The 18636-nt window shown below is 39.5% G+C and overlaps 1 protein-coding gene across 6 annotated transcripts in view; it reads left to right on the top strand.

Annotated features, from left to right (window-relative positions):
- Positions 1 to 18636, top strand: part of LOC122993247 (cAMP-specific 3',5'-cyclic phosphodiesterase 4B-like) — a 53517-nt gene that overhangs the window by 13235 nt on the left and 21646 nt on the right. For 5 of the 6 annotated variants that reach the window (XM_044367236.1, XM_044367238.1, XM_044367237.1 and 2 more), the window contains 6 exons: positions 2447 to 2613; positions 7214 to 7461; positions 13002 to 13196; positions 13317 to 13353; positions 14158 to 14228; positions 14934 to 14983. In XM_044367236.1, the coding sequence (XP_044223171.1) occupies positions 2569 to 2613; positions 7214 to 7461; positions 13002 to 13196; positions 13317 to 13353; positions 14158 to 14228; positions 14934 to 14983 (646 nt within the window). In that variant the 5' untranslated portion in view covers positions 2447 to 2568. Of the gene's footprint in view, positions 1 to 2446; positions 2614 to 7213; positions 7462 to 10805; positions 10942 to 13001; positions 13197 to 13316; positions 13354 to 14157; positions 14229 to 14933; positions 14984 to 18636 lie in introns of those variants that run through there. The other variant, XM_044367241.1, reaches the window with a different exon arrangement.

Genomic DNA, 18636 nt, shown 5'->3' with positions numbered 1-18636 from the left:
ACTATTTAGGGGGATTCTTATGATGGCAGATAATTTGATTAAATTAACATACATGCTGAAAATTTGAATAGTTTAGAACAAGTAAGTATTAGGGCACATAATCTGACTGATACTCATCAGATTTTCTCACATTTGCCAGTCCACAGTCTAGTGGTTTCAGAAAAGCACAGCTTAACACTGTTTTTAATTAAAGGAGCAGAAAATTCCAGTTTCTGAAAAATGTTACACACATTAATTTACATAACTTTTGAAATAGTTGACTGATTCTATATTCAATTTTCCATTCACAGTAGTTTACTTTTCCTGGTTGTGGCCACAATACCATCCACCTGAAACCTCTGTATCATGACATATAAAAAATTTAAACAGTGTTCTTGTGAAACCTACAATGGACACATCTATGCAACCTCACACATTATTTATAACCTCTCCCTCCTGCTGAGATTTGAACCAGCAGCCGAGGAGTTTTCTTACAGATGCTCAAAACATACTGAATCTTTGATATGCTGCCATTTCACATATCATGTCATTTTTTATAATAACTGAGGGTAGAACGAGGCCACATATATAGAAATTCTATTTTCATGCTACTTGACTTGGCAGCAGCTGGAAAGCACCAACAACATGCCTCCCTCACCAGCAGTCCTACACTGACTTACACGGTGCCTGTCAAGCAGGGGCTAATGTGGATGGAAGGGGGAGGGGGAGCGGGGGGATGGAATGGGTGAATCAATAGTGACATGGAAAATATCGATTCATGTCTGTCACATAGATTAGTCACTCATGTCTGCCTGTTGGTGGTTTTCCAGCTGTGGTCAGTCTATAATTGATGAGTTTAGTCACTGCAAAGCACGCTGACAGACAGGACTGCACCACTGTGAAAGACCTGTAGGCAAATACAACGTGCAGTTTATCACACCACAAACAATAACTTTCTTATCACAGCGTAATCTCTGTATCTCATGCAGTAACTCATTCCATGGTTAAAGGAGCATTATTTTTGTTTTTTCATGTTTTGGCTGTAGCCTGACAAATAATGGATTTTTGAGGCGGATACACATATTTGGGAGTTTAAAGAATCCTATAACAATATATTTTTTTACATAAGCACATGACATAAACAATCTTGTTTCAGCTGATATACTTCAAATCACATATATTTAACGTTAAATGTATTTAACATCAGAGTTCCAGATTTAAATCAAAATGTTTCCAGGTTTACTTTGTAATTTAGGAAAAGTTCTTGTATAGCAGCTACTTGTGTTTAGACAACATTTAACATTATTTGGTGTATTTTGAAGAAAGAGTTTTGTAGAAACCAGACTAGCTAGCGGCTCTGTGAGCCCGTACTTATTAAGCACAGAGGTGCTTTGAGCTAAATGCTAATATGCTCTCAATGACAATGCTAACATGATGATTTTTAGCGTGTACCATGTTCACCATCTTAGTTTAGCGTGCTAGCATGCTAACATTTGCTGATGAGTACTAACCACAAGTACAGCTGAGGCTAATTGTAATGTCATTAGTGTTGCAGGTATTTGGTCAAAACCAAAGTATTACACTAATTAAGATTTTGACCTGATGATGGTGCTAAAAGAAAGGTTAAGAGTACTCCACCAATTTAGCATTGCACGCTTAGGACTCATGCTGGGCACTTGGAAAAGTATCAAAATTGATGCAGCGATAATGTATTTTTTATTCCATGCACTTTTCTTCCTTTTGAAAACTCCACATTCCCAGATATTTTTCATTTTCAATCCTGAACTGACACTGACTTAAGTGACATCACTGGAAGGATTTTTTCACATATTTCAATACCTAATTTCATGGCAATCCACCAAAAGTTGAGTAAAGGCATTTAATTAAAAATCATTAAAAATGTCAACCTCATGGTGATGCTAGAGGTAAAGCCAGGGGGATCTCCAAAAGTCTAGATTTTGGGTTCATGGCACTCCATTCAATAATTGTTGAGACATTTCAGTCTGAGCAAAAGATGATAAAAGTAAGGCTTCAAGAAAGTACTGTGTTCATTATCGGTACCAAAACTCACACATATCACATTGGAACTAATACTGAATAAGTAATCTATTTCCAAGCCATACAGTACTGCTTGCTAAGCCATTCAGACCTTCGCTGTTTTTTTCCTCCCTTGTTTCCATTCATTTATGAAAATCAACTTGTGCAAACTTGCATCTGCTGAGCTACGTAATCCCTCACAGTCAATGTAATGTCTGCTTTTTTGTCAAAGTTGTGTAATGCATTGCGTAATGCAACAGAGTGAAGACTCGTTAAATTACTGCACTGAGAACTGCATTGCGTAGTCAGAACAATCACCCAAGTCTGACAACAACTGCAGACATGATATTAACTGTAAGGGCAAAATAACTTTTGGAACTGGTTACTTTATCATCACCCTCCCCTCCTCCTCTCTGCTTCCCATGTGCAGGCGTACTGGTGAGGCTGCCCAGAGCAGGAGAAGCAGGAGAGAGCTGCGTTTTTTGGAGAGAGCATCAGAGACTGTGAGGGAGAGAGAGAGAGAGAGAGAGAGAGTCTGGCTAAACATCCCTCATGATGAAGAAAAGCAGGAGTGCACAGGGGGATACACCGGGCGATGTAAGTATTGATTTCTCCAATCATCCATCTGTGCAACCACAAATCCATCCGTGCTTTCATTACACGGCCACTCATGATTTCTTTTTATCTGAAATTATGCATCTTGCCTCCAAAGTTTACAGCCTCATTCTCCAGTTTGCTCAGTTACTGTAAATTTTTTAGCGTTTGCCTTCCTTCTGTCTCTTCCCGAACAAAGATACAGTGAGCTCTAAACCGAAGCAATGAGGTGCATTATGTCTGTGCGGTGGTCGGTGACTCATAAACAGATGACTGTACTGTACACAACAGACCGCTATCCGGCAGGACACACCGCAGAGAGGGAGATGGTGTTTGTGTGCGTGTGTTTGTGTGTGTGCGTGTGAGAGAGAGAGAGAGTTAGGAAGATGATAGAGAGTTGAGGAGTGATGCGTAGTTTAGAAGAAAGGAGGCAGAACAGGAAGATCATGAAAGGTGTTTAAAAGAGAGCTTGCACCAGGACACATTTTGGGCATTGACTGAATGGAAACATGGATAAGAGGAAGGACAGAGGTCTGACAGAGAGGCCCATCTGTTTTTCCTCTACGCCATCAGTGTTTATGACTGGGCAGATCATTTTCTTTGACATTGTCCAACAGGAGCTCGGAGGCCTAGCTACATCCTGGAACGACAAAGTTTTCCTGCTGTGACTGGCCTCCATCAGAACCCTAGAGTTTATAACTGGCTTGTCACTGGAAATATATGATAATGCGGAAAATATTTTAAACTTGTTTGTCGTAATACATTTTGATAATGTTCATTTCTCAGTTTTTATAGAGGAAATGCACAAGTTAATTCAGTATAATGGTTAATGATATCAGGAGTGATCAATGGTGACTTAATTTCATGCCAGCAGTGATTTTGTTGATGGTGGAAATATTTTTCAAAGGCTGGGCAACTCATTAAGGAATGAAAAGTCTCATTAACAATGCCTAAAATGCTTATTCCAAGAATGTGAAGGCTTCATTAACATTTCAGAGGTTTCAGTATTTCAGTGCATTGTAATATAATAGTTCTTACTGCTTCCTGTAGTTGGTTGTCAGGGTAGTTTTAAATGTCAGTGTTATATATATTAGATTGGTTAGCTTTAAGCATTTTTATATATTCATGAAAAATTAACTTACAGCATCAGACTTTTGTCAGGGATAAAGTTGGATTTATTTCCATTGATCTGCATAGTGTTTACACTATTCATCAACTTCATCATATTAAGATTAAGGCACTCAGTGACATTTAAAAGATAGGAACAAATTATTACAAATTATGTTATAGAAGCTCAATTTGAAGCTTCCATCATATTTCTTCATTTCACAGAAAAGATCAAAGTGGTTCTATACAGACATCTGTTATGCTACATCACTCAACACCCTTGTGTGTCTCCCACCTTTCATTCAGATTCTATAGCTTATTAATAATTAAAGCTTTTTTTTTTTCTTTTTCTTTTTGACTGCTAGACTCAATTATTCAGACACCACATCGAACCATGCTTCTAGAGCTTCATTCCTAAAGCTTACTCATTTATATCACCTCCTTCAAAAAGGCTTTTTGGAAGTATCCCAGAGAACACTGGAGTTGTTTAGGCTCTGCAGCCAAGGAAGCCCTTTCATCTTCATCTAGAAAACACCCACTCCACCTCTGTTTGACACTGGACCTACACTACTTCCATCATCTCCAGTTCCTGTCCTTTCACGACCATGTTCCGGCTCATGAGATAAATAAAGGTTTCTAAATATATTAATGTTTTGAATTCTAAAATTATCACCATCCTTATTCTAGTTGGGGTGTATATACAAGCATACACTCAAAGTTAATCAGCAGTATTTCCTCTTCCAAATGCCATTTGGACCATGGACAAGGGATCAACAAAGAACTAGAATCATATGTTCAGATGTCAGAGATGCAATCAGTACACAATTTATAGATAATTTGGCAGTGAAACAGCAGTGGCACTGAGACATACTGGCAAGAGACTGTTTAGATCTCTGGTTATAGCGTGTTTGACAGGAGGGCTTATGTAAGTGGAAAGAGTACTGGATCAGAGTCCTTGGGACAGAGTTGCATTTTGCTAGATTTAATTTTCACTCTTTTCCCGGGATGGAAAGAATGTGTCTTAACGACGGGCACAATAACTCAGACAAATTGCATTTCCTAGAAGGAGCGGGGGAGTCAGCAGATCTGTGTTTACTGACAATCAGAAAGGATGGCAGCCTCTGTCTGTGGTTTTTCTAACTCTTTCTTCCGGACTGTCTGCCTTCCCCTCTCACTCAGAAACTCTATCTTTCCTGGTCTAATGCTTCTATTACTCTTCTAATTCATACTTCTTCTTTGCTTCCCAATTGGTGTCTCTACCATTACTGTCAGTCACTTTCACATAGAAATGGCGGTGGGATGATTGTCTTCTTTCTCTTTCACTCTGACACCACCCTGTCTGCTCTGTCTACACTCACCCACTAATTTTGCTTTTACCAGTCGTTTTTCCTTCCATTTTTCCATCTATCAAAGGACTTTCAACACTGTCATTTGCTCCTGTTAAAAATTCAGAGAGGATTCTTCTGTATCTGACCAAGAACAAATTTTGGGCTTGAAATCCACTTTTCTAAAACCTTCAAAAGCTGATTTTTGTCCACATGGGGGCAGTGGAGACTACACCAACATATTATCACCTTTTAAATTGATATGGAAAACCTGTTAGCAAATGGTCTATTTACACATTCAGCAGGTACGGAGTAATATTAGCATTAATTTGAAGTCGTGTGTCTGGCCACCAGATGAATGTAATAACATTTTCGCTCCTTTTAGCTCTGTTTTGGTCTCCTCTAACTCCTGAGGGAAATATCTGTCTCTTAAGCTGTTAAATGCTCCAAGATGTTCACCAACTAGTCGCTAACTTTGTCTGTCTTCTGCTGGTTTGTCGTTTGGCGCTAGACAGATAGTGTGTTTGGAGCTTTTTTCTCTGAAAGCAGCCGCATGCTTCGGCCGAGAATGATACTATGAGAGCAGAGAGAATGAGTGTTAGACTGTAAAACCACAACGATGAGCTGAAAGATGCTATAAAGGTCTGTAAAGCCGAGAGGAACTGCAAAGTCTGGTTATAACTCTCTGTGGGTTTGTCACTTTGAGCAACTCCTTCGAGTAGCCATGTGATAAGTTGTTAATATAAAATGTTGATTGCTTTTAATGTAATAAAAAAGAAATTAAATTGGGAGCAGATGACAGTGTTGCCAGCCTGTTGAAAGATATAACTCAGTTAGTCTTTTGGATTCCTGGAAAAGATAGATGTGTTTTCATAGTGGTTCATTGACTTTTTACCAATTAATTCATTTAATTTTTACCAGTTAAAAGTTGAAGACATTTTAATTGAATCATATACAATGATACATTTTACTGTAACTTTTTACATAGTACTTACTAGAGTTAAAACAGAAAATTAATTGGCAACAATTTGGATAATTGATTCATTGTAAGTATACTGAATTAGGTATGTTTCAAGCAAAAGTGCCTAATGTACTGGTTCCAGCTTCTTAAATGGGCACATTTGCTGGTTTATTAGAACAAAGCAAGCAACTTTTAAAATTTTTGTGGAAGGAAAAAAAGATAAATAACTGCATGAAGTCTGATCATTTACAGAGAATTAGAAGTTGATAATGTGCAGGCTCGGTTTTGTCAAATTATGTTGAGCTGTCAGCCCTGATGTCACTGAGGTCAAATTGTGGCTTCGCTCTTCTCCCACACTCTCACTCGCTTTCTTTCTCACACACATTCTCAGTCTAGTCTGTTGCTCTACACACACACACGCACGCATACACAAGCCAAACAAATCATTTCTTGTTTGTCACAGCCACTTTCCAGGAATCCTTCGATCCTCTGTTTCCCCCTCGGCATCGTCGTGCCACCGTATCTCCCTTGTTCATTTGGAGCTGTCGGTGTGTTTCATTTACACTTTCACGCAGTGAACATAAAGTGGAGGGTGATGTATGCAGAATGAGCTCTGGCAGCCCGCTTCTGTTTCCTCAGTGCCCTGGCTTGTTTACAACCAGTCATTACAGTGAAGCACCCTGGGCTCCTCGCCGGAACCGTCACACACATTAAACTCACAATTTATATTCAGCACGGCTTCATAAAAATGTAAATTGTCATATCAGGTGTCGAGGCCCTGAAATGAGCTTTGATCAAACTAATTTTTGTCTGTGTAATGAAGAGCCTCTCTAGTGAACGGTATTTTGTTAAATCAGGATATGTGCACGGCAGACAGATTTTCCCTCCGGAACAGTCATGTTTATGTGTCTTAAATTGGTTTCTTTCTTATTATTTTACTTTTCTTTTTATGGCTCTGGATCCGTTGATTATATTCTATGTTGTAAAACTGTAATTTCTTTTATAAGAATCTTAATTTCTGTTCAATCTTGTTATTTTTGTGCTGCTGTCATTACGTTTTTTACTCAATAACATTTAATTCACCTTTTATATTTCAAGATGTTGACCTGATATTAACATTTCACCCACATTTTATGTTTTTTTTTTTAAATCTATTTATTTAATATAGAAACCAGTAATTTACTGTCATATTCTTTTTCTCCTTCATTAGGAGAATAAGGAGCCTCCTGTGGGACAGTTTCCCTCAGGCAACACCCTCGGAATAGAAGTGTGTAAAGTGCACAGGCGGTTTTCTGGCAACCTGCAGCTGCCACCATTGTCATGGCGACAGGCGGAGAAGGAGAGGGACAGGGGAAGTGCGCTCACACCTGAGGAAGATGCAGTGACCCGGACCAGACCGACGAGCCTGCCCATTGCTACCCTGCCCCGCATTGACATCACACAGGCTGACCCTAACAGGTGAGACCACTGAAGATAACCACAGATACAACGTCTCAGTGCAGTTTTAGCGTAGAGGTCATGCTACCACTGTGATTGTAGTGCATGTTGTGTTGTCTGAGGAGGATTACGCCACTCTCCAATTCCTGTTCTTTGGATGGATGGATGGAGAACTATGTTGATTTTTTTATTTAGTTTGAATTGTATTTTAGTCAGAGCTGCACCTTTTTGAAACAAGCTGGTAACAGTGTGAGGTTGGTGTTTTCTCTGGTGTAGTTTTGACGTTAGACTCCCAAATTAGCAGCAAAGTTGTAAGTGATATTTATATTTTTATTTCAGTTGACCACAGTGTTTTCAACACCTCGTTAGTTTGTGTTACTGCTTGCAGTAACAACAGTGGCCCTATGTCCTGGAGAGCAACACATTTATTATATTTTTAAGGTGTCAGATGGTTAAACTGCTGCCAAGTTATTTTGTACTGAGTACACTGTTACTGATGTGTCTGCTTCTGATGTAGAACAAAAAAAGAAGGCTGCTGCTCCCTGGTAGCATTCATTTAGGGGATATATATATATAGGAGGGAGTTTTCATGATGGCTACTACTTTACCTTATTGAGTGGTAATTTGCCACATGTATCCTTTCTCTTTGAACTACTATGACTCACCCTACTAAACTACATGGGCTCTCTTCAGAGATGTATTTGTCAATTGACTCTGTCATCTGTTGCTTTTATCTCTATAGTGCTCACATTCTGCTGTACTGCTTTTTAAAAGCATGGCCTGCGTTTATCTGGAATAAAGGTCAGGAGCCGTGATACTTTTGCTCTGTTTATTGCATGACACTGTCGACGCACCGCAGCTCTTGGTGTGGTATTTTTTCAGCTGTCACTGATTAGCCAATCAGCTTGTTGATGATGCTTTTTTGGATTTGCATTTGCATTATAAATATTGGAGAGGGCCTTGACTGAAAAAAGATCTCCACCAACTCCGAGAGTCGTATTATTCTGGGCGTAATCTTTAAATATTTTCCTAATGCAGTATCATGAATGGGACCTCCAGGAAGAAGAGATCTTGTATTAAATGTGAATCTTTGGGGCTTGATTACACTATAGCAAGTCTTTATTAACATAAGACCAGTGAGAAAAGTGTCCTGATGGCTTTCCAAACAGTGTGATTTCAACAGTTTTTTTGGGAAGGTCGTAGCTTTTAAATGCCAGGAAAGTGCCGTCACTCTTCCTGCGCCGGACTTGGTTTTAAAGCAGAGACACTAATGGAAGCCAGCGGAGAGAGCAAGAGGCTCGGGTTAGACGGGGCAGACTCACGCAGCGTTGTTGCTGTTAATCCTGGCCCACAACTCTCACCACGCAGCTCACCAAGATGCTTTCGCAAGCAGGTGGTGACCAAGCATCACCGTCGATACAGGCGCTTCACTGTAGCCAACACCTGGTAAGGTTGGGTTTTCTATACGTGTGTGAGGAAGAGATGGAAACTGCCAGAGTAAAAGATAGTAAAAGAATAGCTGTTTCTTCACTATTTGTCTCCATCTGTCATTTTTTGCATTTTAAACAGCTATGTATTTATTCACACATGTCCTTATTTAGCTGTGGTTTATTTCAAGTTGCTAAAACTGTTCCTGCTTCAAGGTGATTTAGAATCCAGAAGAGTAATTCATCAAAGAGATTCATTTGTATGTAAATACACAGGAGAGAGACTCTGACAATAACATATGACAAGTCTGGTGATACTGAGAGGTTCCAGTTCCTGCATGTCATAATAAAGATCAGGCTTTATCTAGATATAATTGTGACAAAGACCAGGAAAAGAGAAGGGATCCTTCTTCCAGGATGAACACATATATAATAGATGCTGTATACACTATACATGTACATGCTGCTGCAGTGCTACTTTTCTTTATGATGAAATGTTCAGATGAGGAAATTCACCATTCGGACATTTCATAGTTCATCATAAAATGTTCCTATTGTTGAAACGTTGTAAAGTACAAACTGAGCCGAGCACAGTGCCAAGTATTTTTTTTTCCTCTGGGATTTACTGTGCTTAAGAAATGTCTTCTCTGACCGCTGCATGAATAAATGCTCCTTATCATGATAATTTATTTGAGTTACAGATAGCAGGGGTCTGGGTTACCAGAGCCAACTTGCGTCTTTCTTCCTCTGTTTCCACTCAGTGTGACTGTGTGACATTTTGGAGACGGAGCAGAACCAGAGCCATTTTTGTCTGTCAGATTTACTTTCAGCCTACTCAGATAGTTTTAGTGTTAGATTATCTCTACTGATGTGGATCTGGACTTAATAAGCCCTTGCATATTCTTGAATAAACACAGAGAATTTTGCTATTAATACATTGCCAGAACTGTAATATAGTATTAACATTATTTTAGGTTATATGAGGTCATTTTGTTAGGATAGCAGTCTGACAAAGAAGAAGGAGTCCGGTCCATCCAAGAGATATATCACTGAAATCGTGCATTTTTACAGCTAATGTTCTTCATCTTTTAAAATGAATGATCAATGTATATGTTTAGCTGTTTTTACCGATCATGTTGGACTCTGATATCCCTCGCATCTTCGGAACCTTGTTCCACTTCCTTATACCCTACTAACACCGCTCCTCTGACCATCTGACCCCACCTCTTTTTTCCTTTTTTTTTTTTTTTTTTTTTTTTTACAGCACATGAGAGCTGCACCTTCACTGCACTTTCGTGTGTTCCTGATTACATTGTTTTAATTACAAGCTGTTGGAAAAAAAAGTGTGTTTTGTCTTGAATTTAAAGAGTTTAAAATACATCTTTTCAACAAGACACTTGCAAAAGTGAAAAGGTAGATTTGTTGTATGAAATTGGCCAATATTGTTGTCATATCCAAGGACTTTAAATTCCAAAATCCTCTTTTTTTTTATCCCACCTCTCTTTTAGCTGGTTTTAAGCAGACATGATGGGAGTCAAGGTGAAAGGGGCTCTCTATTGTTCCGTGTGAGCACAGATGATATTTTTATCTACACTGCACCATATGCACACAAGTGAGAGTATCTAAATTGACCAATAATAACCTTTGTTCCACAGTGTGCACTAGTATGTTTATAGGACATCATACTGTAGGTGGCCAAGTGAAGGGCGGGTGGGATGATGAACACACTGACTAATCTGCAGTGGAGGGGGGGGGGGGGGACGGACAGGCAGTCAGATAAGCAGTGACTGTGAATCCATTCCCTGTGTTCCAGCCCAGATCTGCCTCTTAACGTCTGCCAAGCCTACATTATTCCAGCACGTGGCCTGTAACTGGACAGGAAGGGGGATCTGTTAGTGTATGTGTGTGCATGTGTGTGAGCAAGCAGCCACAGCATCAGTGTTTTTTTGGTGGTCAATGAGGAAAGAAGAGACGGAAGGGAGAGAAGAATGTTTCGGAGGTCCCCTAGGTGCAGAGTTGGGCACTTTGACTTCAGCGAGGAAGTTGTCAATAGAGCGCATCTCTCAGCTCCCAGGTGACTCTTGAGCACTCTTCTTTGTAATATTTCTTTATCTTTCTTATTTCAAAAATTGTTCTTTTTGCAAACTTGTTCATCTAGACTGTCCAATTGAGTATTTTAAGCCATTCTCTCCGTTTTTTCTACGTTTTAGAGAGATTGCATCATTTGTAGATTGCAACATGAAACTGCTTGAGGGAATTTTGTTTACATCTTTCATCCACTGTGTCAGACCGTTGTTGTGAGCTTTAAAGCATATGCAGATCTTGTGCGTTGTTTATATGCTGTGGTTTTCTGTCTGCGTCAGATTAAGAGATTAGATTTCTGTAGGTAAAGCACGCTGTTAATGTGTGAAGTCGGGATTTGGATGACGTAAAATGCAACATGGATGATGTACACTGTCCTGCATGTGCGTAATCAGAGTTTGCACATTTCACATTAATCTGAGCTTCTCTGGCAGAGGTGTGGGACTGAGAGTATCTCAGCGGGATATGCGGCTGGTTAATCCCACACATAGCAGAAATTACAGAGGCAGGGAGTGAATGTGGAGCAAGTAGTGAAGCCTTTTGAGATAGTCAGTCCATTACAAGATAGATTTTAAAGGGGTTAGTTGAGTACAGTGTGTGTTTGAGAGAGCTAGAGATGATTTCGAGATAGTGCTTTTCCTTTTCCTGTGGTCACTGCTGCTGCAATTGCACCAAAATAAAATGCGGTTTAAATGCAACAATTTTAGAGCATGAAGTGGCTCATATGTCAGTTACACATGTCAAGTCAACATATCAGTGACTAAGTAACCTGTGTGCAGATATTATCTTGAGCTAAACTCAGGATTTATAGAAATTTTATTTTATTTTATATTCATGGTTTCTGGCATCTGTTGTTCCTGCTTGCCATTGATAGTTTGACCTTTTTGACTCCGGTCCATCTGATCTGATCATCTGGTTACACAATAACTTGTCCACTCCTTGATTATATCCATCTGTGCATCTATCGTGGTTTTATTGCGGCATCAGCAAACATTAGAAGAATTGTTGATGTGTATGTTATGTGTAACACTTTTTTATCAAACCAGCTTTAGTTGTTGAGCATTTCTAGATGAACTTTGATATGTTCTCTTTTACTGTTGTTATTGTTCTCTATAATTTCGTCTTTTTGTTCTGAACTGTGTATGTATTTTTTAATAAAAGCGCAGGGGCAAGCATCGCAAATGAACTTAGTCCATTATCCATATGAGATGTTGCATTAGGTTGTTTTTCCTTTTATTCTTATTATTAGCTTTATTTGTCAGGGATCATGTACAAAAAACATTCATCTCCAGCAATCAAACAGGAGATGCTTGTACTAGATTTAGCTACTAGCTTTACTTTCTATCTGCAGTTCTGGAGTAGGTAGATACAAACACTGCAAATTAAAATGCAATAGATCCTGAATATACTGTAAGTTTATTAGACTGTTGTGTATGGTTATCTCTGTAAAAATGAACAAAGAACACTAAGTATGAACCCACCCTTACACGATAAGGATCTAATATCTTTCCCTGTGCTTGTTACGTGCTGCTGAGTAGGGATGAACTAATGAAGTTGTCACGTACAGTATTCCACTGAGACAGACCAGACCAGCAGTTTACGATAAAACACCCCCTCCTCTCACTGCCCAGCAAAGCATACTCATTTAATGAGCACCGTAGTTTGTTTTCAGGCCATGGATGGATTGATGGGTGAGTAATCATTTTAGGGTTTATACAACCATCTCTGGATGGGATTTGTGAACATGTCGTGTAAGCCATTACTTAGTAGCAGCTTATTGAAACTGTTAAGTACTTAGATGATTTGATTGATGATTGATTGCACCTAGAAATGACAGAGGTAATGATCTAATAGTAACACGTTTCAGAACTTTTTAACTTCAATCCTGAAGTTGATGTAGGAATCATCCACCACCATTTTCTTATTTTTATGTGATAATTTACTGTACATGCTTTAAATACTAAGAATGTTTTGTTTTCATCTGCAGAGTGAAAAATCTCTCTTCTTCTCTCCTCTTTATCTGATTGCTGTTGTTTATCTCTCTTCTCTTAGCTTTGAAGTAGAGAATGGCCCGTCGTTGTGCTGCAGTCCTTCAGACCCTCAGGCGTCTCCGGGGTCAGGTCTGGTTCTACATCCCAATCTGGCAAGCCATGGCCAGCGCAGAGAGTCCTTCCTGTACCGGTCTGACAGCGACTACGAACTGTCACCCAAGTCCTTGTCTAGAAACTCTTCCATTGTTGGAGAACTGTGAGTTGTTTACATCACAGCCCTCTGAAATAATAATTGAGACAAACTGCTGCATAAACTGTGCATGTGTTTGTGTATCACAGTCAGTTTTTGCTCAATTGTTTTCACATTCTATTTCAGACATGGAGAGGACTTGATCGTGACTCCATTTGCCCAGGTAAGAGCTGAATACAAGTCAATAAATCTGCCCCAAAGAACATCAAAGTCAGCTTATTGATGTTCTTCCTAATTAGCATTAAAACAAGCAAACAGCATTTTCCCTAAAGCCTTTTTAAAGGTGAAGCACTTCATGGATCCAGACATTCATGATTAACCTCTCTGCCCCCTGGTGGCCTTTAGTGGGCATGGCTATGTCATTTTACACTCTCTATCCCCAACCTCAACTGTAGCTGAACTGGTCCTGCCTAACACTGTTCACTCTAATGGGTGTAATAAGCAATAATGAATGCATCAGCTATATTTTCCTACCTTGTTACAATTTATTTTAGAAACACATTTTTGAGAAAATACATGTAGAAGAGAATAGAAGAAAAATCCAAAACTGGGTGGGAGTGGGAGGTGCACACACCATTCACTGAAAGAAAGCTGCAAAGAATGCATTGAATTCACCTCTAACTAATAATTGCAAATTAAAACAAAATTCAAAAAGAAAATTGAGTCAGTTAGTCTTCTATCAGTCAGCTGCATTTCTACAGATACTTTTCAGAAGAACACTTAAAAACATAAAAATACAGAAAACTCTTTTTGGGTGGGTTGCCCAAATATATTATGAGTATGACAAACACTGCACATACCCCAACAGACTGTAATTTTGGAATAGTCATCACATTATCACAATCCTGTCAACATTATCTATCACTGTGATACATTATCACTGTGTATATTCTGTGAGATCTGCCTTGAGAGCCAAATTGGGGTGTGGTTTCTTCTTCTTCTTATCCTCCTTCTTCTTATTTTTTAGGTTCTGGCCAGCCTTCGGACTGTCAGGAACAACTTCACCACCTTGACAAATGTACAATGTGCATCTAATAAGTAAGTCGTCTCATTATTTTCTTACCTTCTTGTATTTTTTTCTGTTGTGACTATGTGCTGCAGAATGTCAGCTTTACAATATAGGTTTCTTACATACAGGGTACATTTTTTGTAGAGAATCTGCCTGGTTTCTCGCCTCTTCTCAAGATGCTAACACTTGGGGGCGCCAATGCATCAAAAATATTTCTCATGCTAGTTGCTTATGAAGGAACCACTCACATTAAACTAGGTATTGATTTAAACAACCCAAGATTCTTGTGCTTGTTATGCTGAAGTTGATTTGTGGCAGATGTGAAATCCTTAACTGCAGACAGTGAGATTTTATTTTGATTTTGGTGGAAGACAGGGTTACCTCGCCTCTCTCGACTACCTTTAAAAGCTCCCTCTGATTACTGAGTTGGGTCAGCGGCTGCAGTTGCATCAGGTCTGCCAGAGGTGGACTCTGAGTCAGTATGACCTCTAGAGAGAGGGGTCACCGTGAGCCAAAACTGAATAAGATGTGACAATGTCACATGGTAAAAAATCTGACCTGTGACCAGTTCAGAGAACTAAAGGAGCATCTGTGTTATGTTTGTGCTATGGCAACAATGGCAAACAAATCACACTGTGAAATTTAAGAAAAAAAAAAAATTGTGAAACGAATGAAAAATTTGTTAAACATCAGGATGTGACGTGTGATTCTGACTTGTTTCTCTCTGGTTGTAGGAGGTCTCCTGCTGCGAATCAGCCTTCTGTCACCAAAGTCTGTCTGTCGGGTGAGTCCTGTCTCAGGCCTTCCTGTGTATGTAATGAAGAGCTTATTCACATCCTTATCAGATGATTCTGGGAAATGTGGAAAGTGTGCATGCAGTGAATTGCATTTCCGTACTGTGTTTATTCCACCAGTTTTGGAAATTGTAAGAAGTCCAATGTCAAGTTTAGCTCCTGGTAAATGACAGTTCTCTGCTTAAGATTTGAAAGATAAAAATGCACATATTATTAGAGTGTAAGTCCCTATATGTGCAGTTTCATGAATGAAATCCAGATATGGAAATTTTACTTGCATGTGAATAGTTAAAAACACTCATAGTTTGAAGGAAGTGTAATATACAACAAATGGTTTCATATATGTATCATACAGTTATTGGACTCAACTGCAAGCTGTTCACTTGGATTTTGCCTTTGCAAAGACAGCACACATTCTGCTAAAGTATTTAACATTCAGTTTTTCTGCATACAAATACTGAATTACTGTAAATGGGTGGAACTGTGATTCCATTTGAAAAATCCCACTGCAACAGATGTTTACTACACTGCCAGCACAGATTGTATTATCTCTGAGCGTTTTTCACACACACAAATAAAAACTAATCTTTCAAGTTATTGATACAGAAGATTATGACGCGATAACAAAAATTCCCATGCATGCACTGACGTTGTTAACAGAAGGAAATGAAGACGGAAACACAGAAAGATCTGTAATGGTCCGGATTCAGATCAGGTAGATGTGTGTGAAGGAGAGAAAAGAACGGGTGAAAGAAGGGGAGGAGGGAGGTTGTGATATTGCTTCCTGCTGCACTGGTTCTTCAAGCCCGATTGACGTCAGCACGGCCTGCAAGCGGGTGCTCTCAGCTTCCTATCAGCGCAGATGGGCTGCTTGGAGCGCCCCGCTGCAGGAAAAAATACAAGACAACTGCGAGTCTCTTATTGTCCTTCCTCCTCCACACTTCTCACAATCCTTGACCTCCTCCAACTAATCGCTGATGAGTGAAACTATCACATTTTTCTCCCATCGTGACGCATGGGGAAGATAGAATAAGAAAAACAAATATGATTAATTCTGTTTGAAACCTCTTAGGCACAGTACACTTATCTGTGGAATTTCACTCCTGTCCCACCAGAGAATAGCACTGTCATCAGGTTTTCTTGAGCCTAAAAAGAACATACAGTACACCTGCCATTAAATAATAGTGATTGTTCAGGAGTAGACCACAACAATTAACAATATCACAAGGAAAGATGCCCTCATATCCTCCTTTGTGCTGCTTTCTGTCTCGTTTTCGTCAACTCTCTGAACGGAAAAGGAGAACAGATTTTTCCTGTTTTGCATGAGTGTTTCCAGTGAGGCAATATCCCCCAGTGGTGAGAAGGATACAGTACCTGCGTCTTTATGAGTAGATGGCTGATTAAGAGCTCTATGAAACTCCAGATACCTCTATAAAGGGATTTGAGATGAACACAGAGAAATAGAAACACAGACGAGTAAAAATCGAGAGAGAGTAGTGGGGATTTCCTGCTAGGAAGTTGGTGCGGTTACACATGAAGATGTGGTTCAAGACAGAGAGTGAGAGATAGTTGCCAGATTGTTGCAAGGAGTGACATAGAAAAGAAAGAAAACACAGCAAAGGTCAGAGAGAGACGTCATCATTTTTGAACCTTTTTAGTCAAATGTGATATGGGAGAGGCAGAATAAAAGGTCAAATTGGATGAAATAAACAAAAAGAGCAAGAACGTGACCACAGTTACTGGGTGAAAGTGCCCAAGAAGCAGAAAACAGGGGGCGGTGGCGGGGGGGTATACTAGAAATGAGCTCAGCTGTAAATGCGTCACTGCAGGCTCTTTACGCTATTAACCATCTTACTCCAGTAACGTGAGGGGATTGTAGTTTGCAGTTTACGCTTCACAAACCATCTTGGCCCCATCACACGCAGTCCCGTGACTCGACAAAGCCAACAAAGGGCTCACTCTTCCCTGACTGATTCAGATTATAGGCTTTGCTTTATATTACACTTGATAAATGGTACTTTTGAGGAAAATGCTTGATTATGACGTCTTTGACCGTCAGGACTGGTGACTAATCTGTAATGCTTATCACTGGCATTAGCGGGATATTGTCATAGATGCAGGGGACTCTAGGATACATGGTTAGTCATTTGACCAAGATGGGGATGTGAAACCTCATAATGGTCTTGACTTTAGAAATTAATGTTTACACAAGAATACACAGAAATAATGTTAAAAGCAAGCAGTCAGAGCTGCCCAAAGTGGGGCCTGTGGGCCAAAGCAGGCCACCTTAGTAAACCTTAGACTGAACCCACCTGAGGTCAGAGAGGAAAAGTAAACATGTGCCACCTCTTATGGCTTTTTTTTTTCTTTTTGTATTCGTCATAACCTGGCTCTTTGGCCTTGACAAATACGGGAATGGACACAACGAATGGCGGTAAATTAAAGGTATGGAGTGTGTCAGTCAGTAACATCAATGGTGTAGGTGTTAAATGCATGAACAGTGAGCAGTGAGGTATGAGGTGTTGTGAAACAATAACAAAACTAAAGTCAAACAAAAACCAAAGCCTGCAGCTGCTGGCTGGGATGAGTCAAGGGGAGAGAAGGCCTGAACAGCGCTGGGAGTTGGCCCTTTTATCCTGTGGGAGCATTAGGCCCAGATGCTCTGAATCTGGCTGGATGGCTTATAGACACAAAAGAATATAACAGTAACTCATAACCATACCAGCAGGATGATATCTATGATCTGCTCGATCAAAACGAGGAGCAGCCAGAACAGGAGAAGAGCATAAGACAGATTTCACATTTTCAAAAGCTAGCTGACATTCAGAAGACCTAATAAATTTGGTCTTGGTCTTGAGCAGTTCAGTGAGGGGGAACACAACAGTAGAGAAGTTTTAATAAAAACCTCTATAATAACCCACTAAACCCAAGAAGTTCTTTCTTTGTTGTTGGTTGTGGATATTTGGCTATGGCCATAACCTCGGCCTGGACTGAGGTCATATGACCCTGTCCCACCACAGGCCCAAAAGAGCCAAATGTGAGCCGCGCTTCAGTCAAACATTCAAACAGCGTCCAATTGCGCTGAAGATGTGAGTGCCAGATATCAGAATAGGTACCTCTTTTAACATTTTTAATCTAATTGGACCTACTGTATATCTTTTTTGTAATTGATTGTCCTCTATCAAATCGAATCTTGCAGACTTGTCTTGCTTTGTGATAGGAACATGAGCTAACTGGGATTTTAAGTCACACAGTTTTATAATATATGATATACATTTTTTATATATTCCATGTTGAAGTCCCCTTACTTGAAGTCCCCCCATGTAGCATTTATAAATAGGGACATTTTAAAGTGTTATTTAATGTGCAGTATTTGCAACTGTATTACAACTGTGTTTCACTTTATTAGCATCCAGTATCTGTTTATATATCAGCCTCGAATCTTAATACAGTGTGCTTTAGTATAATTTTGCATTGCATTGCAGTGTATTTGCCACTTGGCCACAGAATTTCCATCAAGTTTCATTTCAGGCCCTCGAAGGGAAAAAAAGTTCAAATACCACTGTGTGAGTTTTGTGATAAACACTTTAAATTCCTTTTCTTATCAGTTTAAAGTGTGTTTGTCTTTTTTCCTCATATATTT

This window comes from Thunnus albacares, chromosome 12 (assembly GCF_914725855.1).
Source record: "Thunnus albacares chromosome 12, fThuAlb1.1, whole genome shotgun sequence".
Classification (NCBI taxonomy): domain Eukaryota; kingdom Metazoa; phylum Chordata; class Actinopteri; order Scombriformes; family Scombridae; genus Thunnus; species Thunnus albacares.
This window is presented reverse-complemented; position numbering and strand designations above follow the sequence as displayed.